General features: G+C 40.3%; 1 protein-coding gene across 1 annotated transcript; it reads right to left on the bottom strand.

Moving 5' to 3' along the window:
• Positions 1-291: 291 nt before the first annotated feature.
• On the bottom strand, positions 292-22,601 carry LOC130922901 (actin-related protein 2-A). Its single transcript, XM_057848154.1, has 9 exons — positions 22,438-22,601; positions 20,401-20,511; positions 16,008-16,223; positions 15,842-15,914; positions 14,789-14,925; positions 14,524-14,673; positions 8,369-8,514; positions 8,180-8,312; positions 292-2,800 (listed from the first exon to the last, which is right to left on the bottom strand). Exons 1-9 carry the CDS (start codon positions 22,483-22,485, stop codon positions 2,630-2,632), a joined length of 1,185 nt encoding a protein of 394 aa, XP_057704137.1. The 5' UTR covers positions 22,486-22,601; the 3' UTR covers positions 292-2,629.
• Positions 22,602-27,796: the final 5,195 nt, after the last annotated feature.

Below are 27,796 nucleotides of genomic sequence, written 5' to 3'. Positions count from 1 at the left end.
GTCTATCGGTACCAAAGGAAAACTGGGAGAGGTTAAAATCGGCACAATCGATTAATGTTGACAGCAGCACTATGTCAAATAGTTTATTTTGCAACCAAAGTAAGAGTACCATTACTTCAAAATAATATTATATTCTTTTCATGTGTACAGAAAAAATTACTTGATTACTCTTACTTGAGTAATATATTATTTCTATGTAATGCTACTCTTACTTGAGTAAAATGTTTGAGTACTCTACCCACCTCTGGATATCAAACATGATTACTACAAAAAAAAAAAAGGCAGGCAGGCTTTGTTATAAATCACTTTTCTTTATTTAAATCAGCGTTATGCAGTTATGCTATGAACAACAAAGTCAAAACAAAATGGTGGCAACCAAAAATTAAAGAGAGCAGAGACATACAATAAAACATGAACTGCACTTGGCACAGGATAAGACATCCACAGAAAAGGAGGAAAAGAAAAATATACATGTCAAAAATCTTCATAATCCAAAAAAAAAAATAAAAAAATCATAACATGGTGAAGTGCCTCCAGTATTGATCACACCAGGGAAGACCCCGAGGGGCAAAAAAAAAAAAAAATCTCCAAAAAACAGCATTTTCCATTTAAACCTTCTGTGATTTGCTGCGTTTTGTGTAGATTTCCAACATCAGGCCTTTTTGATCAACACTAAGGCAGATGAAACACACTGGAAAGTACCATCACACGATTAAGTCATAGCAAGCTTCAATTTCTTCTTTATTTTTGGTGTGTCCGTCCTCCTTGAATACAGGATTTCCCCAAATTCAGAAATTTTCCTTCGGGTTGCAAATTCCCTCCTCTTTCTTTTGTAAATTGGTAATCAGTTTCAAATCGCAGATAATGAACCCGAGACTGCTTTACTTTAGATTTTTTTGTTTGTTTGTTTATGACCAACAAAGCTTTGTCGTACAAATATTGCTAACACTTTGACAGTAGGGTTCATAAGACTCGTAAGACATTATGAGCACAGTCATGAGCATTATTGAATGCTTATGACAGATGTTATTAAGCGTCATCCAACAAATGATGTCACTAACTCCATTTATGTCCAGACCGCATCTTTTGCATCCATTCAAAAGTGACGGATTTTGCCGTACGACAATGACAACTGTCATAAGCATTCATTAATGCTCATAACAGTGTCATAATTACCACGGTCTTATAACAGTGTTATGAAAGCATTCATTAATGCTCATGAGTTTTATAATTATGACGGTCTTATGACACTGCTGTCAAATAAAGTGCTACCATATTTGTACAGTGATTATTTCAAATAAATTGTTACCATATTGGTTCACAAGACTGTCATAAGACCATCATAATTATGACACTGTCATGAGCATTAATAAATGCTTATGGCAGTTGTCATTAAGTGTCATCCGGCAAATAATGTCACTAACTCCATTTGTGTCCAGTATACATAATTTACATCCATTCAAGTGATATCATTTGCCAGATGACACTTAATGACATCTGTCATAACATGAGCGTCATGTCATAATCATGACAGTCTTATGAACCCTCTGTCAAAGTGTTACCCAAATATTTACTGCAATCACGACTGTACTATTGGGTTAGTATAGTTGAGCTACAGTTTAAAACAGAAATTTAGGGTTTGTCCAATTACATGGTTCACTATTTGCCGTTTGCAGTTGTTTAACCTTCAAAACTACGACTGGTACATGGTTCTTAATGTACAAAAGTTTTGAGGTTACTAATAATCGCGTATGTACTAGTCGATTACTAGTCACTTTGAACTTATTTCTGCGTTTGAAGACAATAGATGTCAACTGGCGGCGAATGATCAAACTCGACATCTGTCGGCATTAATGGCAGCCAGTGAGTTTTTGGGGTAACGATTTGCTAGTGGCGTCATAAAACTGCCATATGACCGTCATAATTATGACATTACACTGTCATGAGCATTAAAATTTACGATAGATGTCATTAAGTGTCACTTTTGAATGGATGTAAAAGATGCGGCTGGACATAATTGTTGTTACAAAATTTGCCGGATGACACCTAATGACATCAGTCATAGGCATTCATTAATTCTCATGACATGTCATGTCATGTCATACTTATAACGGCCTTATGACAGTCTAATGACGCCACCGTCAAATAAAATTACCGTTTTCGGGGAACCCTGCTTTAGAAGGAGTTGCACTCTTCATTAAACCACCCAAAAGACTTCTGTTACCATAATTAGCCTCACTCCATTTACAATGGTAGTAGCTCACTGCAAAAAAAGGCAAGAGGGGAGCTGGAAAAAACAATTCAGCAATAAAAGAAAATAAGTGATCCCTCTCCTTAGAAAAACAAAACAAAACAAACAGTCACATATAGAAATGTGATTAGCCACGGGACCAAAAAACAATTGGGTGGACCCTGATTGTGATATCAAAAAACTCGTAGGCTTCCCTTCAAGACGTCCCCAATTTCTCCGCTAACTTGCGGTAATGTTAACCTTTTTTTTTTTTTTTTAAACTCTATGGGAACTGTGCAAAAAATATGGAACCGTTTGCCAGGAAGGGTGAAGGCGGAAAAGGGGAGATTGACAGCGGAAAAGAGAAGAAAGATAAATAAGATATATTTGTTTGTGTCTTTATCTGACGGTGACACCCAGCTTTTGCAGAACGCGCACCCCCTTCTCCTGGTACTCCTCGCGGGTGAGCCAGAAGTTGTCCTTGTCCTTCATGATGTCAGCCAGTACCGCCCCACCCAGGAATACCATGTGCTTTCGCCTGGGAGGGTCCTCGATGCGGATCTTGAATTTCTGTTTGACAAAAATAGTGCCGAGTAAGGATGGGAACTTCTGGGTAGCTCACAACATGATACGATTTGCGATACAAGGCGCACGATATGGCGATACTGCAATTATTAGGACATTGCCGGGCATTGTCTGCCACTGACAGCCAAAGATGTTCAATCCGTTTGAACTGGGAGGGTGGCAGCGAATGAAAGAATGTTCATTCGCTGCCACCCTCCCAGTTGAAATTGATTGGACGTCTACAAGTGATAAACTCATTACAATTCACAGCAGAAGGAAGAAAATACTGTAATTTTTGGACTGTATGCCGTTACTTTTTCCCCTTATTTTGAATCCCTCGTAGGCCAGTGCGGCTCATTTCTTGATTTGGGTTAATAGGTAACACATAAGACTGTCATAATTATGACAAGACATTATCATCTGCAAAAATGAGTGTTTATGACAAATATCATTAAGTGTATATGGCAAATTATGTCACTAACTCCATTTATGTCCAGCTCGGATCTTTTACATCCATTCAAAATGGAGATAATTTGCCGGATGACAAAAAATGACATTTTTATCTGACATATGCATTCATTAATGCTCATGGCAGCATCATGTAATAATTATGATGGGCTTATGACAGACTTATGGTGCCACTGTCAAATAAAGTGTTACCAAATTCCAAAACTAGCAAATAATTAAACAACTAGAACAGTAACTGAAGAAATAATTGGCATAAAACATGAATTTTGATTTGTTATTCACATATGTAGTGCTACAACGCATGCTAGGAGGCATGTTGGACGAAAACAGTGTTGACAGCAGGTGGCAGCAAAGGTTGACTGTCTCCCCCAAGAGAACAGTGATGGTCAAATGAAGCTTCTTGAAGAAATGAAGCTTTGCAGCCAATTGTTCAAAGCTTCATGGTGGCTAATTTGGTCTTATGACAGTCTTATGATGCCGCTGTCAAAGAAAGTGTTAAAGGTTGATATCTTTTGGCATAAATTTCCCATAATACATTGAGAACAGCTACGGCTTATAGTCCAGAGCGGCTTATCTGTGAACAAATGCCGCTTTCGTGTCAAATTTGGTGGGTGGCGGCTTTTAGTCAGGTTCGCCTTATAGTGCAAAAATGACAGCTTGTTTTTCTGTTAATTAGTTGTTTTGTAGAACATCCTTGAATCAGGCATGAAAATGGGTCAGGGGTTAAAAAGGTGAGAAAGATGTGGAGGAAATATGTTCCGGCGTTATGCCAAAATGTCTTCTGTCGGCGAAACGTCCTACATGTGGCGAATTTGACCATTTTAATTTTTCACATAAGGCTTAATATTCGAGCGGGGTTTTTTAGTTAGTTGAAGGAGTTGATTTCAACCACCATTGACTCGCGCTGGCTTAGCCACTCCGGAGCCCTGAAACTAACAAATAACTGGCAAACTGCGCAGAATTTGTTCAAATCAACTCCAATGACTAATTAAACCCCGGCTAACTCAAAGATTAAGCCTAATGTAAAAAATTATGAACTTCCCCTTTAAAATAAAGACCATTGGATATGGCCATTAAAATGTTGTCTATAAAAGTTTTAGAGCAATAAAATAAACAACAAAAATGAATGAAATGAACAAGAATCCTTCAAACTACTGTATTTCATAATGGGTCCAAATTATTTTTCGAACGGATCATGTGACCATAGCACCTTAGAGACAGCCGTTTGCATTACTTAGCCAAAACTACAGCTGAGGAGGCAAAATGGATATTTAGAATTTCTTTAAACCTAAGCTTTCAAAACCTTCAACAACAACTGAGCTTGAACCCAGGATTGAGCACGAGCAGTATCAAAAAGTCCTGGCTTTCGTGTTACCTGTTGTGCTGTAATTCCAAGTGGTGCTTGAATTGGATGCTTGTAGCGGTCGACAGTCTTTTTGAGCCAGCGCAAAGTTCGCAGCGCATGGAGATATTTTTGTCATCTTTACTGGACAAAAATGTGAAGTAATGGCTGTGTTTCCAGTGTGCAAATGCAGTCGTTTGTAGTGTATCTCCTGCCTATTTCATTGCATCCTGGCGAGGAAGCAAGGCTATGTTGTTTTGGCCGCAAACTCCCAGCGCTCACGGCTCACGCATCATGGTAATACACGTGACCCTTTTTTTTTTCCATCCATGATTAGAAAATGTGACATGTGATGTCACTCCCATGACTACAGTATTCTTCATTCTACATACATTACGGGGCAATAACAAAATAATAACGTACAGGCATCAAGGAAAGTAATTTTACTCAGATTACTGATTTAGAAAAATGAACGCGTTAGATTGTTCTTTCCTGAAAGAAAGTAATCAGATTACAGTTACGCATTACTCACATAACGCGTTACTGACAACACTGCTTTTATATTACCGTTAAATACACAAGCTTGAAGCTACCTTAACGGGAGCTATTTTTTCACCGGACGCTCTGGCAGTGTTCAACGCAAGCTGCAACAAACGGCAGTAACTTTGTCATACCGCAAAATATGAAAACGATTAAAACCATTACTCACCAAATTCAATATGCTGGCAAATGCATTCATCTAAAAAAATTGGGAGTGAGACCTCGTCCAGCGAACGTGAATTTGTGCTTAGGACAAGATCATCTGTCGCAATTAGCGATCTTTGACACTCTTTTTTTCCTCCCCGCTTACAAACTTGTTTCTCTCTCAGCGGCTGTGATTAACCTCAATGAAGTTGCTCTCCTAGCTTAGCTAAGCCTTGCATATCATTCGTCTTTGTAAGTTTTTAGTAACTTTGTGTACTGAATTTGAAAGGAAAATGTGTTTTGTTTTTGGCGAACTTTTTCATGAAGCTAAACTGTTGAAGCGACTCACACGTGGAAAAATACGATTGTACAACGTTTTAAATGTATTCATTTGGTATATTTCAGTTACCATGATTTGAGAGCTCAATGCATTGCAGAATTTACGCCTTGCGTTTGGAAAGTTTGTTTTTGGGTTTGCTGGAATAGCGTCACTGACACTCGCAGCATCAAACAGGGGAAGGGGTCAGCGCTGCCGCTGGCTGCATTTTCGACACTTGAAAAATAACGAATACGTAGTACTGTATGACGGAAAATTTTAGTGGTTTTGTAACCGCAACGTTTTCATAGCATGGTAAACGGTGAAGGTAACCGGCACATGCCTACACCCGACCCCCCCCCCCTCCCCTTAAAAGTTTTCTCATCGGATCTACACGATTCACGTAGGTCATCTTTTTTTACTTCAAAACTGCGAATTTCGCCGAAAGGTAAGAGATTTTCATGCCTGTTGAATGATCCCACCCCTAGTGCATACTTTGTTTTCAATGTACTTGCACATGAGTCAATTGGTTGACTCTGCAAGAAAAAACAAAACAAAAAACGAATCAGTAATAAATCAAAATAGTCGTTTGCCGTCTAAAAACAGTAGTTTTTTCCTCCAAGGGATTCAATGCTGCATCTCATGAACCACTATCCTTGTTTCTTTGGCTCAAATGGTCACTTGTGAGATTACAAAAGCATTGTACTAATAGCAACACCTGGTGGCAGAACAGTGCACTACATCTGTAAAGGTGAAAAACCGTGCTTTAAAACTTAAGTGTAAAAGGTACCGTATTTTTTGGACTATAAGTTTTTTTTTTACCTTCTTCCATAGTTTGGCCGGGGGTGAGAGTTATACTCGGGGTGCGACTTATTTGTGAAATTATTAACACATCATTATATCATTTTATATGATATTTTCACACTAAACCGTATTAGAGTGTTGTTCTTTATGTTATGGTTATCAGAGTAACTCTTAATAGCAAGGTTATGTTAACATACCGGGTACATTCTCAGTTTGTTGTTTATTCATCATGCAACGTTAGCATATCGTACACTTATTCAGCCTATTGTTCTCGATCCTATTTTTATTTGAAATTGCCTTTCAAGATGGCATGTCTGTTGTTGGTGTTGGATTTAATCAGATAAATTTCCCCCAAAAATGCGACTTATACTCCAGTGGGACTTATCATCTGTTTTTCCCACTTCATTGTGCATTTTTGGGCTGGAGCGACTTATACTCAGGTGTAGGCATGTGCCAGTATGATATTCTGACGGTATGATAACCTTAAGCCAAAATATCACGGTATCAAAGTATTGCAATTACAGCTCTAAAAGGTGTTACTGTGAGATATCTAGGTTTAAAAAATATATAAATATACATATATTTTTTTTAAAAGTCTAAATTAAAATAAATGCAGTTCTTTAGGTGAGCCTAAACTCACAGCCAGAGCTCCACATTATTACCATCAAAACAAAAATAATTGAATTGTTTTCAATAAAAAAAGCATGTGTGTATGACTTGTATCATGTTTACTTAATACACACACTCTCTTTTTCAACACAAACAGTTGCTAGAGGGAAAAAAAAAACACGTTTTACCACCGCTAGACACACTAAACATGCTGGAGTTAACTCTGGTAGCTGGTAGGAAACGTTCATGACAGTGTTTAGTAACCTTTAATTTTGTATAAATGTGAAATCATTTTGGAGGTATTGCCTCCTCAGAACCCCCCTCCACAAACATGTTTTACATGTCGGTTGGCCTTCCTCTAAGCTACGGCCGTCTGCAACTTTTCTGTACCTGAAGTATTCCAATACCAGCGATTTCATTTTCTTCGATGGGGGAAAAAAAGTTCAGGAGTTTTACCTCCTCCAGACATCCTGTAGCACAGCTGACTCACTGACACTGAGAAACGACTGGTGGGTGAGGATTGAGCCTTAAAGCTGCAAGCGAGGGATTTCTCCATGCATTTTTGGCACATAAAAAATAGCTAATACCTTATGAATGGTAGGAAGGAAAAATTTTGCAGTTTTAAAACCTTGACGTTTTCAGTATACCTTAAAACTGGTAATCAGCACGTCTACTCAGGTTTGACTTCTAGTAGGAAAAATACGGTAATTTGTAAACATTTTTACATCTACTATTCTGTGAAAGAGGTGGCATGGTGGCAGAGTGGTTAGCACTTCCGCTTCACAGTTCTGAGATCAAGGGTTCAATCCCAGGCTCCAGCCTTCCTGTTTTGAGTTTGCATGTTCTCCCCGTGCCTGCGTGGGTTTTCTCCGGGTACTCCAGTTTCCCCTCCACTTCCCAAAAACATGCATGGTAGGATGATCGAACACTCTAAATTGTCCCTAGGTATAGGTCTGTGCGCGGATGGTTGTTCGTCTCCTTGTGCTGGCAACTGATTCAGGGTGTACCCCCTACTGCCCATAGTTAGCTGGGATTGGTTGCAGCACCCCCATGACCCTCGTGAGGATAAGCGGCTCGGAAAATGAATTCTCTGAAAGATCTGACTCTGACAGCTAATATTCTCTAATTGTCATTTCAATATCACCATAGGGGAGAATCTTACCGATAGCTTGTCCACATCCCCCTTAAGCACGCGCTCCAGGTACAGCTGCTTGAGTTCCCTTTCCAGTCGTGAGGGGAGCCCAGGGTACATGGTGGACCCCCCTGACAGCACGATGTGTTTGTAGAACTCGGGCCTGGGGAGGAAATTTTTTTAAAACCCGCTACGTTCTCAACGTTTCTAGTCGCTCACCTGGTGTCAATGTCGGCCGCCTGGATGGTGTTGAAGAGCAGCTCGGCCACGCCTACACCCTCCACGTTGATGAGGTGTGGTTGGAATAGGGCCTCGGGTGCTTCAAAGCGCTCACCGCCCACCTTGATCACGCGGCCGTCTGGCAGCTGTAGACGCGTGGGAGGAAGAACGGACATGAAAAAGAAAGGGGGGGAGGGAATAAGATTGGAATCACACAGCAGAAAGAAAATAAAAAAGCTTTAGTATTTCTACATTTCACTCTCATATAAGTGTAAAAAGGAACTAATCTAATTTGTATAGCAAGGAATCTTGAAGCTAGCAACCTCCACTCCAACATTTTTTCTTAATCTTTAAATTTTTGTGTTTTTAGGGAGACTTCCGGCAAATCCTGTCAGAGAAAATGTTCATCCGTTCGCATCCAGACTGCATAAGTATGTCAATTACACAAAGCCATGGCTGGCTAACCTAACCACAGACGAACTTGTTTATGATTAGGTTATTTATTTTTCATAGTGCCCCTTTAGAGTGACAAACACTGAGGTACCTTATGATACGATTTGCGATACAAGGCTCACAATAACGATGATCTTACGATCAGTGTTGTTAATCTTACTTTAAAAAAGTAATTAATTACAGTTAAAAATTACTTCTCCCAAAAGGTAATTGTCTTAGTAACTTAGTTACTTGATAAGGTAACTGGTGTTACCTTTCTTTTCATTCCACCCCCCCCCCCAAAAAAAAATTGCATTGTTATTGCATTACCAGTAGTTCCCTTCTGTCTACTTTCGACATTAGAAAGTTTTAAAACTGTTTCATCATTTACAGATAGATTCAAGTCAAGATTTTGCCGATTTAGGAGTATTATAGATAAAAAGTTACTGAGGTTCGCTAGGATGGTTCTCTACAACAGAGCCTTCCTGAGAAGTCTACTGCTATAAGCTGTTTACTAACACCGGCGAGTATCATTTCACATCTAGTTCTATATACGTTATCTCTTCCGTAGCATCATGTGGGAATCATTTGTAGGCTATCGGCTACAGTCAGGTAACCATTGGAGCCAACTAGCATCGCGTATGCAACAGCGTCACAACTCCCTTCCCTGCTGCCCACTCCTGCTCTGCTCTCTCGTCTCCGTGAGTCCGTGTCTCTCTCAGACTTTTCCCGTGTCATTCAACCAACGTAGTAACGGATAGTAACGCACGCTTTTACATCCTCAGTAACGGTAACGGCGTTTCCAAGATGAGAAAAGTCATTACTCACTACAGAAAAAAATAACACCGTTAGTAACGCCATTATACTCGAAAGCAGTTATTAACAACAACTGCTCACGATATGACGATACAGCAACAACTATCGATACATAGGTCAGGAAATCCTATGATACAACTAATCAACAGGAAAAACAAGCTGTTCTCATCCTTCTGCTGTGAATTGGAATGAGTTTATCACTAGTAGGCGTCCAATCCATTTGAACTGGGAGGGTGGCAGCGAATGAACATCCCTCCCACTTCAAACGGACTGGACGTGTATGGCTGTCAGTGGCAGCCAATGCTAGGTAATTAGTTCATTTTGGGGCAAGTGACTCAAGAATGTCCCCAAATGAATAGGAAGTAATAAAAAATAGGAGGTAACCTGTAAATGCACTAAAATGAAAAAAAAAGTGACCTATAAATGACCACTAGACAACACAGGCGCATACCATAAGAGATGCTGGCTACACACATACAATTAACCGCATCATACATAAACAAAACATCACAAAACATCATACACACATGCAGTTAACCATCATTTGTCTTCAGCCTCTCATAGTTCAAATGTTTTGGATGTGTTGTCTTTTAATTTTCATCTTAGTCTTTTGGACGAAAATACATATGACAAAAAAAAAAAAATACAGTTTCAAACAATTTCAAATGAACATTGACAGACGCGCAAATATTGAAGCTTTGTGAGGATAATACACACTCAGCAGGAAAAGAGTAAATTATTATAAACTAATTATACTCACCTGGACGCTACGAACTGTATGTAAAAAAAGTCAAGAGTTTTAGACAACGTTCGCCATGCTAAATGCTAATGCTAACACAAAAACGAATGCTACGCTAATGCTACGAATTACATTTCGTGTGTGATGATCACTTAGCGCGGACCTTTAAAGGCTATATCAACATTGCATACTTCTTTGCATAGAAAACAAACCTTTTTATGTGTTTTAAAGCAAGCAAGCCAAGAGAGGACTCTTGTGTGTGAGGCGCAGCATATCACATGAGTGACACAACCAAACACTCATACGATGCAGCCTAACTGCACATACAATAAGAAAATGTCACACATTGCGAACATATGACGGAAAGTATGCCGCATTTTCGTCTCGTCCACATTTCATTAGACGAGAACTGGCATTCATGTCGTTACGTTTTAGTCTTCCAAGACTAGTTTTTAGCTCATCATCATCTCGTCCTTGTCATAAAAAAATTGTTCGTCGACAGAATGTTTTCGTTATAGTCACCGTTGACGAAGACAACATTGTGGACAAAATATTTTCATTATCGTCATCATTGACGAAAAACAACAATGACCACGGCCAATGAGTTAGAAGCTTTAACACAACATGTACCTACACAAGTGTGAATGTGTGTCCATAAAAAAGGCTTCATTGAACTGTGGGGGCAGCGGGAGGAAGCCGCCACTACTGCAAAAGTGGCTGCACAGGAAATGATGTCACACGCCCTCCAAGGGCTCCCCGGACTGCACTTCACATTGCCCTCCTTGTTTCGAGGGGACCCAAACATACACTTACCCTCACACACCTGCGGTCACAGTGAGCTCAGAGACACAACATGAGCTCGCCAAGGCCTGCGTTTGGATTTTGTGGTTTTGTGGTGGCAGGGTAAAAAAAAAAAAAAAAAGTCGGAAAGAAAAGCATGGCCGGCGGACAAACGTCGACCAGCAGATGTTTGAATCCTGACTTTACAGCGCCCACGCAACAAAGCCCATTAATTAAGACTAAACGCTTTTTATATAAAGCTATGCTTTTAAGCAAAAGGGCCATTTGTCATCCAAATCGTAAACACCAGCCTACAAATATGCTGCCTAACTATAAAAAAAAAATAAAAATAAAAAAAAAACCACAGCTGCGTTTATGTTGAACAAATTACAAAGGTCCATTTTTCCTTAATGTCATAGGCTATTCTCATACCAATAAATGTCCTGAAAACGGAATAAAAATGGTTCAAATTGAGCTTTTACGATGTGAAAGTCCCTGTCACACTACATTTTGATGTGGTCACCCTTTTCTGTGGATGTTCCCGAGCATGTGGTGTAAGTATGATCCCAAAAATGTGAGCTTTTACTTTTCTAAATTTGCACTGATTTGATACAGTTTTATGAAGGCAGTTGTATGGAAAATTGCAGATTATGTGGCAGTCAGCAGCTGTTTGCAAACAAAGAACACGTTCGTTTTAGCCAGGGTGCTTTTGATGTTCAGTTTTATTTAGCAAATGAACATTCGTTCATTCACTGCCATCCCTCCCACTTCAAACATTGGTCAGGAAATTGTTGTACAACTAATCAACAGGAAAAACTAGCTATTTTTATACTACTGCTGTGAATTGGACTGAGTTTATGACGAGTAAGCGTCCAATCCATTTGAACTAGGAAGGTGGCAGTGAATGAACATCCCTCCCACTTCAAACGGATTCGATGTCTATGGCCATCAGTGGTAGCCAATGCCAGGCAATGAGTTCATTTTGGGGCATTTCACGTCATTTCCTGTTAATTTTCGGTCACTTCCCTTTCCTTTTGGGGCATTTACTTGTCACTTACTGTTGATTTCATCATTTACTGGTCATTTCCTGTTGATCTTGGGTTACTGAAAAGAAGGTGAATCAAGAATGTCCCTAAATGAATAGGAAGTGAATGCAGCACACATACATAAGGCAGCATTCTGGAATTTCACCCAGCCACGCAACTACACACGTCCCACTGTCACATAGTGCTAATGTAATGACGCAAGGACATTTTACGCTGATAAATTGACGTGGCTCCAACTTGACTCCTTGCAGATTTAGACCAAACTGGTTCTTGCTAAGCACGTAATTTGAACCAACAAAGCAAGGCACGAGCACTAACACCAAATGTGCTCGCTCATTCTTTTAGTGCAAAAGGACAACACTAGGTTCTGGGCCTGAGCAAAATACCCCAAAAATGCAAATTTTGGAAAACACAGCTATCAACACACCAAAAAAATGTTATGTATCAACTAAGGCTCCAGGTAATTTTCGAGCTCAAACAAGTCTTGCATCAGGTTCCAGGAAAAAGTATTAAAATCTTGAAACATCAGTTACTCGTGTCCTGAAAGGGCATGCCTTTGGCTCAGATAAACTACCTCTAGTTCTCAGTACTAGGGTCAAATTCATCACCACTATTATTTACTGTGGAAAAATGAGGAGGGTAAAGCAAAATTAGGAATTTGTTCAATTAGCATGTGGCGGCGCAGGGCCTTAGTTGATGTACACTGGAGGGCATTCCCTGCACTTACAAACCAACCGGTCCGCAACATGACACACGCCTCTTTTTTTTTATTTTTTATTTTTTTTAAAAACCTGTCCTGTTCAGCTGTTTGACACAGAGAATGGAAGTCTAAGTGCCCGGATTCTGAACAGTTTTAATGTTTCACATGGAGAGTCTGACATACTCCCATTGTGATCATTCAAAATACCTTTTTATTATGACAAAGCAGCGAACAGGAAGGGATTATGGGGGGACAGAAGAAAAGAAATACAAGAGAAGAAAGAAAAGAAACACATACACAAACAACATCAAGAAATACATTGAACATCTAAACTAGTTACTAATATGCTGGTGCTATCGTCAGCGAGATGTATTTCCGGTTTACACCATGTGGGGGCCAATTGGCCAGTGAAAGAGGAGAATGGGGGTGGGGGTGTCTATAAGACTATAAGCTAAGTGATTGAAAGGGGTAGAGTGTACACAAATCAGTTCTGTGATCTAGAACCCAGTAATCGTGTGAATCTCTTATGAGTGTAAGCCCGTTGGCGACCAACCCTACGCCGCCGCATCGCCAATTCCGGCACCGGAACCCCCAACCCGAGCATGCCCTACCACATCCAGCAGCACGCAAGCCCCACCGGGCGCGCGACAGCCACACAGACGGGCGGAGAGACCGCGCGGGCGCCAACCCAGGGCCACGGCCCCCACCCAGCCAGCCCGGAGAGGGAGGGCGGGCGGGGGGTGGGGGGGCCATGCGTAGCCCATCCCTCCTCCCGCCGCCCAGCAAAGGAGCCACCGTCCCCCCCCCGGGACCCAGGGTGGTCCCCCGGGCCACCCGCGCGCCCATCAACCGGCCTTCAGGGATGGCAGGAGGGGACGCATCACCAACCCCACGCCTACACCCACCGGGGCCACGAGCCACAGCCACAGCCCCCCAACCGGCACGGCACGCCACGGGACCCCCAGCGGCCCACCAAGCCCCAGGCAAGGCAGGGTCCCCCGCCGGTGCAGGCGACACCCCGCTGATACACCGGCGCCCAGCCAGCGACCCGCGACGGAGCGCAGGGCGGATGCCCAGCCAGAGAAGAGAGGGGAAGGCGGAGGCAGGAGAACGCCCAGGAACTGCCACGGGGCGATGCAAGATCGGAGACCCGACCCCCCAACCCGCTCCCGCGGCCGGCAGCCGAGGCAGAGGGGAGGCCACACCCTGGGAGCCACGCCATATAGAAAAAGTGTGGGACCCACCTACCACCCTATTACTGTGGCTGCCAGGTTCCCGACTGGCAGCCATCACCCAGCACCGTGATGGGGGTGTGAGGGGAGGGTAGTGCAATGTATGCATTAAAATAGGAGAGCTTGGCTTGGGGCAGTGGGACCGCAGCGTGGAGTTTCTGTCCAGCCGCCCGTCCCACCGCCCTTTGCCGGAGCTCTCCTGTGGAGTATGATGTGTGTGGTGCATTTAAAAAAGGTGCAGGGATGGCGGGGCCTGTGGTGAGGAGGCAGCCGTGAGCCCCCCCCCCCCCCAACAGGTCCCAACCATCCCACAGCCTTGGTATGTGGTGCATTAAAAACAGGGGGGAGTCGGGCTGGGACTTTAAAGCCCCGTCCCAACTCTCCCCGGAGAGTTGACACACGCCTCTTACCGTGTAGGACTCAACCAACACAGTGGTCTCCAGCGCCAGCTTCTGCTCCTGCTCGATGTTGTATCCTACATAGCACAGCTTCTCCTTCATCATGCGTACAGTCTCAAAGTCGGCCGAATGGTTGAAGGCGTAGCCTCGTAGCAGCAGCAACTGCAAGAATGACAATAAGTGTGAGAGGTTCCATAGAAACATTCAGAAAGGTTATCAACTTTGGGGTTTAAAATGTTAAGGATAATAAGGAAGAAAATGGTGAAAAGAATGAAACCTTGATGAGATAGCGGGTGATGTCCCGCCCGGCGATGTCCAAACGTCTGGTCAGGTGGGGCAAGCTGAATCCTTCATACACAGGACAGATGTGCGTCACGCCATCACCGGAGTCCACCACCACGCCAGTCAGAAGGCCTGTAAGCAAACAAACAAATAAATTAATAAGTAAGTACATATATTTATATATGTGTGTGGGCTCATAGTTAAGTTTTCCAATTGCCTATAGCAAGTAAGAATATAAACAACGCTGAAGTCTCCAAGTTATGAAAATACTGTAAGGTAGCTAGCAAATGAGCATTAATTTACATACAAGGAGTCCTCAGGTTATAATATCCTCTAGCTACGATGCCTGTGCCATATCCGCCATTCAGTCCACAGCACGATAGTTTCTGCATAGCTAGTGCATAGTGCTTGCGCTCCGGAAGTATCTGTCTTTTTTTCCACATTATGGCACCCCCAAAAGAAAAAACTGCAGTCAAGCCAGCGAACGGTCGTGTTCCAGTGGTCAAATTAGTTGAACCTAAAATTACCGCACTCGCGTAATCAAAGCATTACGGTAAATGTAATCAAAACAGCCGAGTCGAGCGAAGAGGCATTTGACTTCCGTGTGCTTTGCAGGGCTGTCAAGCTGCACTAACAGTTGAAACCCTCCAAAAACAATAAATAAATAATAATAATAAAAACTTGACCATTGCTATGATTTATAAACAAAGTTACAGATTTTAAAACCATTCCATCTACATGTGCGTTACGTGTGTTGTCGCATGTCAGACACAATGGACAACCTAAAGCAAGTAAGCACATGTCAGTATAATATTATGTGAAACCGCTAAGCAGCCTAACATCTGTCTTATTATATGGCAAACTAAGTATATAGAGTGGGGAAAAAATAGCACAGTTTCCCTGTAGGAAGCTGCACATAATGACAAATCCCTTGCTGTAACTCTCTATCCAACTCTTAGCAGTAATGCAATATCAAAAAAAAATATTGCAATTAAACTTCAAGTCCAGGCACTCTTCCAAGCTGCCGTATTTAACTTCAGATCCTTACCTTGAGCGTACAGCGTCAGCACGGCTTGAATAGCAATGTAGACACCTGAAAACTGGTACGTCTCGAACATTACCTGCAGGAGGCATAAGACAAAGACCAAACATATAACACGATCAACTTCCATATAGTTTATTGACACTAATGTTTACAGTAGTAGTAAATCTACCTCTATGATCTTCTCCCGGTTCTTGGTAGGATTCATTGGAGGTTCGGTGAGCAGGATCTTGCAGTTGCGTGAGTCGATGTTGAGCTTCTCGGGACCGAAGGTGTAGTCCCACAGGTGCTTCATGTCGTCCCAGTTGCGCACGATACCGTTCTCCATGGGGTAGTTGACCTCCAGCATGGAGCGCAGCTCACTGGCCTCGTCCCCCACCATCAAATCCTGAAAAAGGGGAACGGGGGAGGTCCACCTAGATTGAATTTCATCTCTTAAATTCGTTCAGGAACAATCACGCAAGCTGTGAGTATTGTCAAACAACTGTCTGCGCTAGAACTAGGTTACCCAGCATGCACCAGCACTCTGCATGCACAAAAAATATTTTAGTTTTCATTTGTTTTTGTTTTTTACCCCAACTGTGCAGTAATAGTCTAACAGTTCCTTCAGGAAACACACCCACTGCCCCCACCACTGACAGCGACAGGCATTCAATCCATTTGAACTGGAAGATCTAGCGGCCCTAGTTTGTGTATTGGATGTCTATTGCAGTCATTCGCAGGCAACAACTAAATAAAAAACATATGTGGAAAATGCATGGAAGGACTCCGTGTCATGTTTAGAAATTTCCCCAGGCAACTAAATTGGACACCAACATAATTAAATCACTAAAATTTATGGATGTTGACTCAACAAGTACAATTTCAGGACGAACCTAGAGTGGCTTAAAATGTTTTCCTTAGTCAAAGGTCCTACGAAATGGTGAGCATGTCAATAAGTGAAAATGACTGCATATTAATTTTATATGAAGAAAATGAATTTGGCATTCAAATCGTTTACCATTTCAGTTATTCCATCTAAAACAAAGCATCAAGGAACGTCGACTTCCCCTCCTCCCCCAGCAATTCTGGTTGTGACATCACAACCGGAATTAATTAGAGTTGTCCGATATTATTGGGTAGCTCATAATATTGGCTGATAAAAGCATTTTAACATGATATCTGATAATATCGACATCAGGTTTTATTGTTTTTGGGCCAATATGCATGTTGCCTACAAAGTGAATGTAGAAGCCTACCTTTGTACAAGGGCTGGTCACAGCTTAGCACAGCAGTTATGCCTATTGACCATTAAATCTCTCCAAACGAAGATGCTTCGGATTTGTTATTTGAGCAGACCATTTGCATCACAATACAATTAGCAAAAATATGTTAAGTCCACGACTGCATGTATCAGTATCAGTTTCATATCAGTATCGGGTTTTTGGCGTTAAAATATCGGGATATTGGTTATAGGTTAAAAAGTCATGATCGGAAAACTCTAAACTTGATGATCATGACTAGCTTTCTAGTGCTGTGCTAGCTAGTACATGTTGACAGAATGACAGAACAGTCACACGGCAACAACAGGATAGAAAGCCTATGGATGGCATGCGAACAGAATGCAAAAATCTAACCCCCTCCCCCAATTACTGAATATTTATGTACCTTTTTCACTACTTGCTGTGTCACTTATTATTGACTGAATGAGAAATGAACCAAACGTTTTTTGACCAATTAAAATTTAAGGACATTCAACTTGTATCGCCTTTCCAGTCTGTTAATATCTTCTGATAATTCTTTTCTGATATTGACACTGCAATTCCAATTCTTTCAGTGTATCTATTTTTCATTTTTTCTTCATATTTGGAATTTATTTTCCTGACACTAAAACACTTAGGCCTTGTCCAGACTGGCAGCCAAAATCAGATTTTTTTTTACCCATCCAGATGGAAACTGGATCACTCTTTTGTAGTCTTAACAGTCCCAAAGCACAGAAATCAGATAGATGGAAACCACATACAGGAAGTAGTTTCATAGCCGATGTGGATACTTCTCAGTCTGAACAGCTTAGATGAGATTTGACTGTCGTGACATCCCTATGCTTGATGACGCAAAGTGTAATAATGTGCCCCAGTCTGAAAAGGCCCATATCTGATTAGGACACCAAGAATAGTGAAAACAGGCAGCCTTAAAAATGAATTTATAAAAGGAATCCAATTGGAATCAGATATGCCTGCAGTCTGAACGCAGCCTAAGAATCCAAACTGTGCATCATATGCAGCAGTATCCAAAGTGCTACCGTAAAGTTAGCTACCATTTCCCCTCTGAGAACATCCTGTTTGAAGGTGAGGAACTGCGTGCTTGGTTTCACAATGTCAAAATGATTCAAAGGGCCCAACTTTACAGCTATTTTAGTCAGCGTTGATTAAAATATTGCACAATACCTCACTCTCGTTGCAATTCGAAAGAATCACTGAGCTACATGACTTCTACATGTGAAGTTGTATTTAATTGTAAAGTACAATACAACCATTTTAATATTTTATAACAGTTTGATTTCAAACATTTGATAAGAATGTTTAACTTTCATGTGAAATAAATTTTAAACAGATCACTTTGGTCTATTTAGTTTTATATTAAGCTGTGTTATTGTTTAAAATTGCATACACCGTCACAAATATACTGTTTAGGAGTCCGCTCATTCATTCAAAATACAAATTCCTTGAACACTTCATCCACGAGGTCAAAATGGCAGCTTCGATGTGTAAGTAGAAAAGGAAAATCAGCCAAGAAAGTGGTCAAGTGATGGCAGTCAGGCAAGATAATGCAACGGGGCACACACCATCGCGGACTTACCATCTTGGAATTCTACTTCAACGGTGGGAAAACACATGGGGAAGAGCAGTTTATGTGTAAAAACACAAAAGGAATAAAAGGTTTGCAAACAGCAAGAGGAATGTAAGAAAAAATTAAAAAATCTAGTTTACAAGATGTGAAAATAGAGATTAAGTTAAAATAAAATTATTCATTGGTTGATTATTTATTGATTCAATTCGATTTCAGATATTCAATGTTGAATGAACTGGCAAGTACTTTATGTAAATTAGCTTACCTTAGCTGGGAGATATGACGAAGTACAAATCCCTTTATTGATTACAATTTGATGTAGATGAGCCAAAACATTAAGGATTTCCTCATTTAAGAAAGATTTTAAAATACAGGCTCACGAGATGCACACCATTGTTCCAATTCACTATTATGCTACATATGTAAAACTACGTATGTTAGCTTACTTGAGTTGGGAGCTACGACAAAGTGTAAATCCTTCTAATGATTATCACTTGATTTACTAATTTGTGAAACCGATTCTATAACAGAACCTCATGAAATGTTCTCAATATCGTTGATATTAACAAAGGCAAAGCGCTACGTAAAGTACGTTGCAGCTAATTCAGCTACACTAGCTGTACGTCTTGATTCTCTCGTAAAAAATGTACGACTCTGCATTATTTCCGGGACATAAATTAAGGAAAAAAAAAAACAGCAGTATGGGAAGTTGTTGGCGCTCAGAACAGACTAGAAATTTTAAAATGCCCTCCAAATTCGTAGCTAATCAGAAACGAGCGATAACACACGGGCAGAGGCAGTGCGTGTCGCTACATTCGCATCATGCCCCGTATGTTGGCTTTCAGTTCAAAGGCAATGACTTTTGCATTTCGCCAACGCCCATCAACTCCTATGTGTCGAGCCCCTGAGTCAGACTTATTTCACCCGTCGGCCTAATTTGACACAGTGCCGGCAGGTTTGTTGAAAAAAAAAAAAAAAAAAGTAGTCACTTAGGGTAGGTTCATACTGCAGGTCTTAACGCATGATGCCGTTTTTTTTTGTGTGTGTTTTTTCCTACTGCAGTGAGGCATTAACTTGACGGTCTGAACGGAAAAAGTCGCATAAAAGTGGACCATTTCAGATCCAATCTAGGTCCCTTTTCGTATGTGGTTAAAATCTGATCTGGTCTAGTCGAATAAACAGCTACGTACTTTATGTCGCGTGTTTCCGCCTTCGTTAAAATCAACAATATTGAAGAAATCTTGTGTTTTTGAAGTGGTTTTACAAATAAGGAAATCCTTAATATTTGCCTCATCTACATCAAATTAAAATCAATGGAACGATTTATACTAATGCTTCGTCGTAGCTGCCATCTTAGGTCCATGTACGTAAAGTGAGTAGCGGCTTACAGCTACATTACCCCTACGTACTAATACTTTTTTTTTCTCGTAGAAATAGTACGACTTTAATCTAGTGGTCCCCCCCACTAAATTATTTTTTTATTTGGCCCTAATACTTCGTCGTACTGGTTGCGCATGTGTAAGCAGATTTAAAAAAAAAAAAAAAAACTCGTATCGGCTCTAATTTTAATCAAAAAATGCAAACATTTGGTCGCAGTCTGGAGCCCAGTAACATTAAACATCACAATAGCACAAAATGGCTGTCTGATTGACAAGTGGAATATGATTGCACTAGTGAACAACATTGTCATGTTGTTTTCTTTTATATGACTAAATAAACCTGGAGGTGTTTGGTACCTTGATTTCAATATTTCCCACTTTGGCTGTGGAGCGGATGATGGGCCTGCCCACTAAGGCGGGGAAGATGTGCTCTGGGAAGTTGGAGCCAGCATAGCCACACTTGACAAACTGTGAAACAAATGTATCTTTTAAAAATGTGATGAAGACATTTACACATGGATGAAAACACTGCAAGGTTAATTTTCCTTTCATTTTATTTGTAATTTGCCAAAGGCGGTAAACAATGTTGCATTTTTATTAGTTGTGGGCATCTTGAAACAAATTGAGGATAGGTAAATTAAATTAAAAAGACAGCAGAAATAACGAAGATCCTTCAATCTTTTATTGCCTTGGGCATGAAAGAAAAATTCATATACAGTGGTACCTCTACTTACGAACGTCTCTACAAACATAATTTTCAGGTTATGACACGCCTCGACGGGAAAATATTACCCCGTTACGAAAGAAATTTCAGGATACGAGAGGCAAAAATACAGTATGAGCTGCTTCTCGGAGAACCCCGAAGTTTACTGAACGTAACATTCTTATAGCTGCTCTGCCAACGGCTATTGCCTAGCATCTTCCCGGCATCCAATTGGCTAAGAGGGACCTCGACAGTATATGTGTATCCCAGCATCCTCTTCATTCGCCACAGGGTGTTCCGACAGCTTTACATGAGTGTATTAAATTTTATTCTTTACTTGATTATTTGTTTTTTACATTATGCACAACTCTCATTTTATGTTCATTGTGCAATCTAATTGTAACATGTGTTTACATGTTTTGATGCATTTTTATGCTTGATAAAAGATTTATGTCTGAATTTTGGGGGTACTTGGAACAGATTAAGGCATTTACATGGAAAACACATCTCTACTTACAGAATTTCCAGAAACAATTTTGCAAGCTGAGATACCACTATATTTTAATTACAAAATAGATGGTTCAAGATGTGGAAAAGGAACTGCATGAATATAGTCAGCAGTAGCTAATATTGAAGTTTAAAACTAAAAAAATGTTTTGTGTTCTTGTTATTCATTTGTATATCCAACCACAAGGCAGATTTTATAAAATCAGAAAGGAAAATGCGTGACCCAAACATGCTAAAACTTGTGCAGATGACACCCTGTATTATAAGGGACTTCATGTATGGTAATTTTCTGCAACATCCTGTTACAATGCTGACAAGAAGCTAGAGAGGAAGTCTGTAGTGCGAAAAAAGTCAACTAAATGACATTCCTGAACATCGCAGTAATGCATTCCACATGTCAGCATGACAACAGAGTAGCCCTTGACCCCCTTATTGTCCAAACAATGTATATCCAATATTCTTAATACAAAAAAAGGACAAATTGACGTTCGAGCGTAGGTAGGACTGCAGTGTGTGTGGAATGTGTGACGATTTAATCAGTCGACCACTTCCTGGTGGGTTTCTCGACACGTATGATCGTCAAGTCTACAAAATTCTCTACTGGAAAGATATTATGATGGCATACATATTAAATCAGGAACTCGCAAACTGGCGAATGGAAAAACGATTAAACTTTAATTGACCTGACACGGCCTCGTCAAATACGACCAAAAATGTATACATATATATACAACTAAAATTGCCATCACTGACCAGATTTGTGTGTTTTCAAATCATAATAACATGCGCTGTAGAATTTAGAAGTGTCTAATGGGCGTCAAAGCACATGAAAGGGTGCCTTTGGCTATCGGGAAAAGAGCAGACAGACAGCTGGAAAGCTAGAGGGCTAAGTGGCTAGCTGCAGTCGTACGAATGGTATTAACATTACAAGCGTCTGTTTCATAAAATCTTTTTTCAAAGGTCAAAATTGTGTTACTAAAGCTGCATTGGCGCATTGGTTGTAGGGGGGGAGATAACAGAAATGTTTCAAAATGTAGTTTCCGTGTTAAGTCTGGATGAATGAAAATTAGCCGAGCTAGTTAGCAACACGCCCAGTTAGCACGGCGGCTTCACTTCCTGATTCTTGCAAAGCAGTTAAAATGGCAACCACTAGACTAAACCAGGCGACGAGATTTGAAACTCACTCCGGTGCCGTTGTCACAAACAACCACTTTCCGTCCCTGGCTGTCCATTATATCTAGAGTCCCGGTTGCCTGTGAACCTCCAAGGAACTTTTCTTAGGTAAAAGGGTAGTGCGTTTTGCGGCACGGACATATGCCGACATAGGAATCTTATATATATGGCTAGATGTTTATCACGCGCTATGAACCAATGGAGACCAGCGTCACATCTTGTCGGCCATTTTGCGTCGGAGTCTTCCAATATGCATAACATAGTCAAGGGAGCCTGGTTTTACATAAACGTCGGAGTGGCAGTAAATTTACCATACACTTAAAAACTATTCTAACATTTTTATTTTAATAATTTCAACATCCAGCCTGATTCATAGCCATGTTGAAGTGCTTTGCTAAAACACAAGCCGTTTGGAAATCCACCAAGAATTCACCAAGTCAAAATAATTGTAGTGGTGAAAATTACTCACCTTACGTCCGCTGCAGTGGAGCCCACCAGAGCAAATCCCCGACACAAAATGGCTATGTTTCACTCTGCTATATAATACATCTAGAATTATATATATGATTTCTATATATGCCGCGGCATAAAAAACGTCACATCCGTATATGTCGTGACATGCCGCGGCATGTATTGCGTCACTTCCTACAGATGTACCGCGATATGTTGCTACATATACTGAGGAATTGGTGTTAAATAGCTTGGAGTTGAAGCTAGACGTACTACACAGACTAAAAGCAAAGGGAACTTCCTAAATTCCAGGATGTCCCAGTTGGCAACCATAGTGGTCATAACAGGGAATGGGACGTACTACGTCATTGTTTGGATACGCCTCCATGCTGATAATATACTTTACTTCCGGTGTTGTGCCGAAAAATAGCCGCCCCGCGTGAAATGTCCCCCCCCTGTCGGGAACGCTTATTTATAACGCTTTATTGAGGTGAAAACATCAAATGTTTTCATGGACGCATTACAGTAATGGATTTACGACTGTAAAATCAGTTTTAAATAAATAAATTAGACAAAATACTAGTACTTTATTTTAGTAACAAATCGTGGCCTGGGCGACATAACCATCTTTGAACAGAAATGTATTAGTCTACAGGTTTTCACGACCATATCTCAATGACAATTACACAGGTATGACATTTATTAGTTTAAGCAGAGTAAAATAATACATATATTCACGGGACAAGAAAATCGTTTCCATGTCCATCGATTGGTATGAAAAAGCTGTACGAGTGACGTGTGGGCGCTCAATAATAAAATAAACAAACAAATAAATCAAATAAACGCTCAATAAAGCGTTATACATAAGCATTCCCGTCAGGGGGGACATTTCACGCGGGGCGGCTATTTTTCGGCACAACACCGGTCCGGCAGACTCAACGGGGATTGTAACGTGTGGTAGTGCTAAACGAATTCCTTCGGTGTATTCGAAAGAAAATATGGGTGTGTATTGTTGTGTTACCGGATGCAACAGCGTCTCCCACCCACGACAAAAAAGGGCAAGGAAAACTGGACTCACTTTTCACCGTTTTCCTGCATGGAGGACCAATGAATGGGACCAAATATCAGAGATCACGAAGGCACGACGGATGGCTTGGGTCGCGGCGGTTCGTCGGAAAAGCATTTCTTTTGATCATATTTCTGCTGGAATGAGAGTGTGTTCCCGTCATTTCTACTCTGGCAAATTGAACGATTTATCCACTGTTTTGGTTTCAATACACGTTTTTTTTGTTGTTTTTGTTTACCGCTGTGTAAATCTGCCTCGGTAGCAATGCTCATCTACGTTTGTTGTGTTCCTTGCATATGAAATACAACACATCCCGATTGGTCACCATCTCTCTTCTTGGGTTGCTCCAAGGTCAAGCGCACCACATCGGAGCCTTATGAGAGGTTGGAAAGGCGAAGAGTGCACACTGAAACTTTGTTTGCTGTCCTCTTACAAACATGAGCCCAAGTGTTGTTGTGAAAAGTCAATAAAATGTGAATACCAAAACATGACTTTAACAAGCTCTTGACAAACTGTAACTGCTTGTTGTTTACTTCAGCTCTTCATAATAACCTGGTGTAATGATTACAAAGTCAGGTGATTTTGTTATTCTATTTGGAATATGCATTGACAATGTTTGGACAGTGTTGGACACAAGAACTGGGACTGGTAAATTGCAATAGATTTATTTCAAGTAATGCAACTTCTCCAATACAATATTTGAACTGATAGTTTAAAATCTTTAGTGCAAACAAGACCCACCCACTGACAGGGGCAGCAAATATTATATAATATTATAATACATTATAAATAATAAACTATATAAATACAACATTACAATAAAAGTGTCTTCGTCAAAGCAGTTTAAAAAAAAAAATCACTGGCCTTGGGTAAATTGCCAGACAGAATCAATATGTACTTTAAATGTTCTTGCATTTCCATTTTAAGTATTGCAAGTTCCCCAAGACAATATTTGAACTGACAGTTTAAAATTCTTACATTAGTGCAAAATGGCCCACACTCTGACAGGGGCCAGCAAATATTATAATATACAATGTAATAAATTATAAAAAGCAATATACTATATAAATACAAGATTACAATAAAATGTGTCTTTTTCAAAGCGGTTTAAAAAAAAGAAAATATTCGGTGGCCTTAGGTCAATAAAGGTGAATAAATATGTACATTACAGTTCTTGCATTTTTCTATTTTAGATATTTCAACTCCAACACAATATTTGAATTGACAGTTTTAAGTCAGTGATGACCGATGGCCTTAAAGGAGTCTCGTCGAGGCGCTGAGAGTGCAAAACCTGTTAGGGCAGAGAGAAAAAAATAACACAATCCAGTCTTTAGCTCATTGTTTTGAAATCAATGTGAAAGTAAATAAAAGCACTCGAGTAAACATGCATGTAGTCATTTAGCTGTCGTTTAAACACGGATACAGTCAAGTGAGCTATAAGATGATAAATGCTGGATATACAGTTAATAATGTAAAAAGCAATGGATTAACAAGAAGAGTGTAGGTTTGGTCTTAACATTGGTAGGGATGATATAACAGCATAACATGCATGTAAACTTTTTGCTGGGGATAGGACATTAATAAATCCTTTAATAAGACCAAACAGAATATTGAAGGGGGGGTCAGGGCTACATTTCTCATGAATATGAGCCTCATTAATAAGCTAATTTTAATTCCAATATTTAAACACAAATTACATTAACATGCACGATAAATACAGACTTGTTACTTATACAGCGTGTTGTGCTTTAGGTTTTACTTTCGTGCACCAGGGAACAATGAGTTAAACGATGGCGATATGTTGACAACATTTCGTGCACTGTGGTACAGAAATGTAAACAAGGCAAGACAGACACTGTGAGAACCGCACAGCATGTAGCCTACCTGTGAGCAGACGAGCGTGTTGTCGTCTGTTGCTTTGAAAATCTGTAGGTCCTAAACCCATCCATTAATCAATCAATCAATCAATCAATCAATCAATCAATCAATCAATCAATCAATCAATCAATCAATCAATCAATCAATCAATCAATCAATCAATCAATCAATCAATCAATCAATCAATCAATCAACTTTATTTGTATAGCACATTTAAAAATCCGCCAAGGAGACCAAAGTGCTTTACATAGCAAAACACAGCAAAATAAGTCAACTTTGAAAGATAAAACAAACACATAAAATAAATAAAAGACGAGGTCATAAACTGTCATTGCACATTAAAAGCTGAAGAAAAATAAAATGTTTTAAGACGTGATTTAAAATCCGTAAGTGAGGGGGCCTGTCTAATAGTAAGTGGTAATTGGTTCATGGTTCACTGGACATTAGCCTGAAGGGATTTGCAATTTTTCAACTGAACCAATGTGTAGGCACTCATACCGCAGACAAGGTATGCGATGATGTCGTTTGTTGTCAACGAGTGCAAGTCGTCCAAATTACTCCATGCCTTCTTTTGGCAGCAAGTATGGGTCTACGTCGTTAATAGAAGTTTTTTTTTTTTTTTTTTTTTTTTTAAGTACCGGTTTTGAGCCTCTACTGACAGCGTTTCCCTGTAAATGCCACGACGACTTTGCTTTTTTAACATGATTCCTGCATAAAAACTATCCCAAGGCAAAGTGAACAGCAAGACTGGTTACGATCCCCGTTAAGTCTGCCGGACCGGAAGTAAAGTATATTATCAGCATGGAGGCGAATCCAAACAATGACGTACTACGTCCCATTCCGCAGGAAAGCAAGGCAGACTTTTTCTGTAAATAATACAACTTTAAATTTTGAATTTAATTGTAAATTGCAGAAAAACAACATGAATGAGTATGAGCAGCAGCTCCAGTGGTTCACTCCAAAGGTTGCGTTGACTTCTTTCTTCCACCAGAGGTCAGTAATGTTTCACCGAAGCACCAAAGCTCCAATCCATTTTGACTGGGAAGGGACAGCCGGTTTTAGCCAGGGTTAGAGTGTAGTGGTGGACACGCTCTGCCCACCCAAAGAAAACTGGATGTAGTACTAACGGCAGTCAGGGCAACGCGTATGGTATCTCATTCATATAATGCTGATGTGTTCTAAGTTTTAACCTTTGCGTTGTTACCTCCTCTTTCACCTTAAAAAAAAAAAAAAAATTGAAATGAAATGTTGGTTTTGTTCCTAGGGGGCGCTACTCACATTTACCTATATTTGGATTAAAAATTTTTTTTTTTTTTTTACGTTTTATCAAAGTTTTCACCAGTGTTCACCTGGTTGTTGGGTTTGGTGAGTTTTGAAGCAACTCTGTAACTGTCAATGATTCTGATGATGATGACAATGACAATAAATCCATTCATTCATTCATTCTGAGGGGGTCAAAATAGGGCTCAACGCGTCGACGGGACAAAGAATGACTGCTAGGGGGCGCTACATTTGGAATTTGTCTTTACACGGTATCAAAGATTGCACCTGTGTTGACCTGCCTGCCGATTTTGGTGCATTTTAAAGCATTCTAAGGGGGTCAAATTGAGCTCAAAGGGGCTGCGGAACAAAGAATAACTATAATAATAATAATAATAAAACCGAGGAACCTAAAAAAACATTGTCACCTGCGTGTCCATACTGTTCAGTTATGGATGTGTTCTAAGTCAAATAAAATCAAATCAACTTTTATTAGTTTTGACCAGATCACAACAAGTTATCTCAAGGAGAAAACAAAACATGTTTTAAGGTGCAGTAGCCCTACGCAGGATTTCGACCTACTTGTGCATTGTAGTTTTTTTGTTTTGCCCCACCCAGGTAAGACTAATACCCACCCACACCTGGCATCCTGGTAACACCACTGACTGTAATTTATAGTTTTGGCTGATCAGTTCAACCAATCAATTGAAGCAAGG

The sequence above is a fragment of the Corythoichthys intestinalis genome, chromosome 10, assembly GCF_030265065.1.
Source record: "Corythoichthys intestinalis isolate RoL2023-P3 chromosome 10, ASM3026506v1, whole genome shotgun sequence".
Taxonomy (NCBI): Eukaryota; Metazoa; Chordata; class Actinopteri; order Syngnathiformes; family Syngnathidae; genus Corythoichthys; species Corythoichthys intestinalis.
The sequence above is the reverse complement of the archived record's forward strand: the minus strand, read 5'-3'. Positions and strand labels throughout refer to the sequence as shown.

What these genes read in the sequence shown, in the direction of transcription:
- LOC130922901 (XM_057848154.1), bottom strand. Translation starts at nt 22,485, where the DNA reads ATGGACAGCCAGGGACGGAAAGTGGTTGTTTGTGACAACGGCACCGGA. An exon ending in TTTGTGACAACGGCACCGGA is followed by an intron (nt 20,512 to 22,437) that starts GTGAGTTTCAAA and finishes TTTGTTTCACAG; the next exon opens with TTTGTCAAGTGTGGCTATGC. An exon ending in TCACCCGCTATCTCATCAAG is followed by an intron (nt 14,674 to 14,788) that starts GTTTCATTCTTT and finishes TCATTCTTGCAG; the next exon opens with TTGCTGCTGCTACGAGGCTA.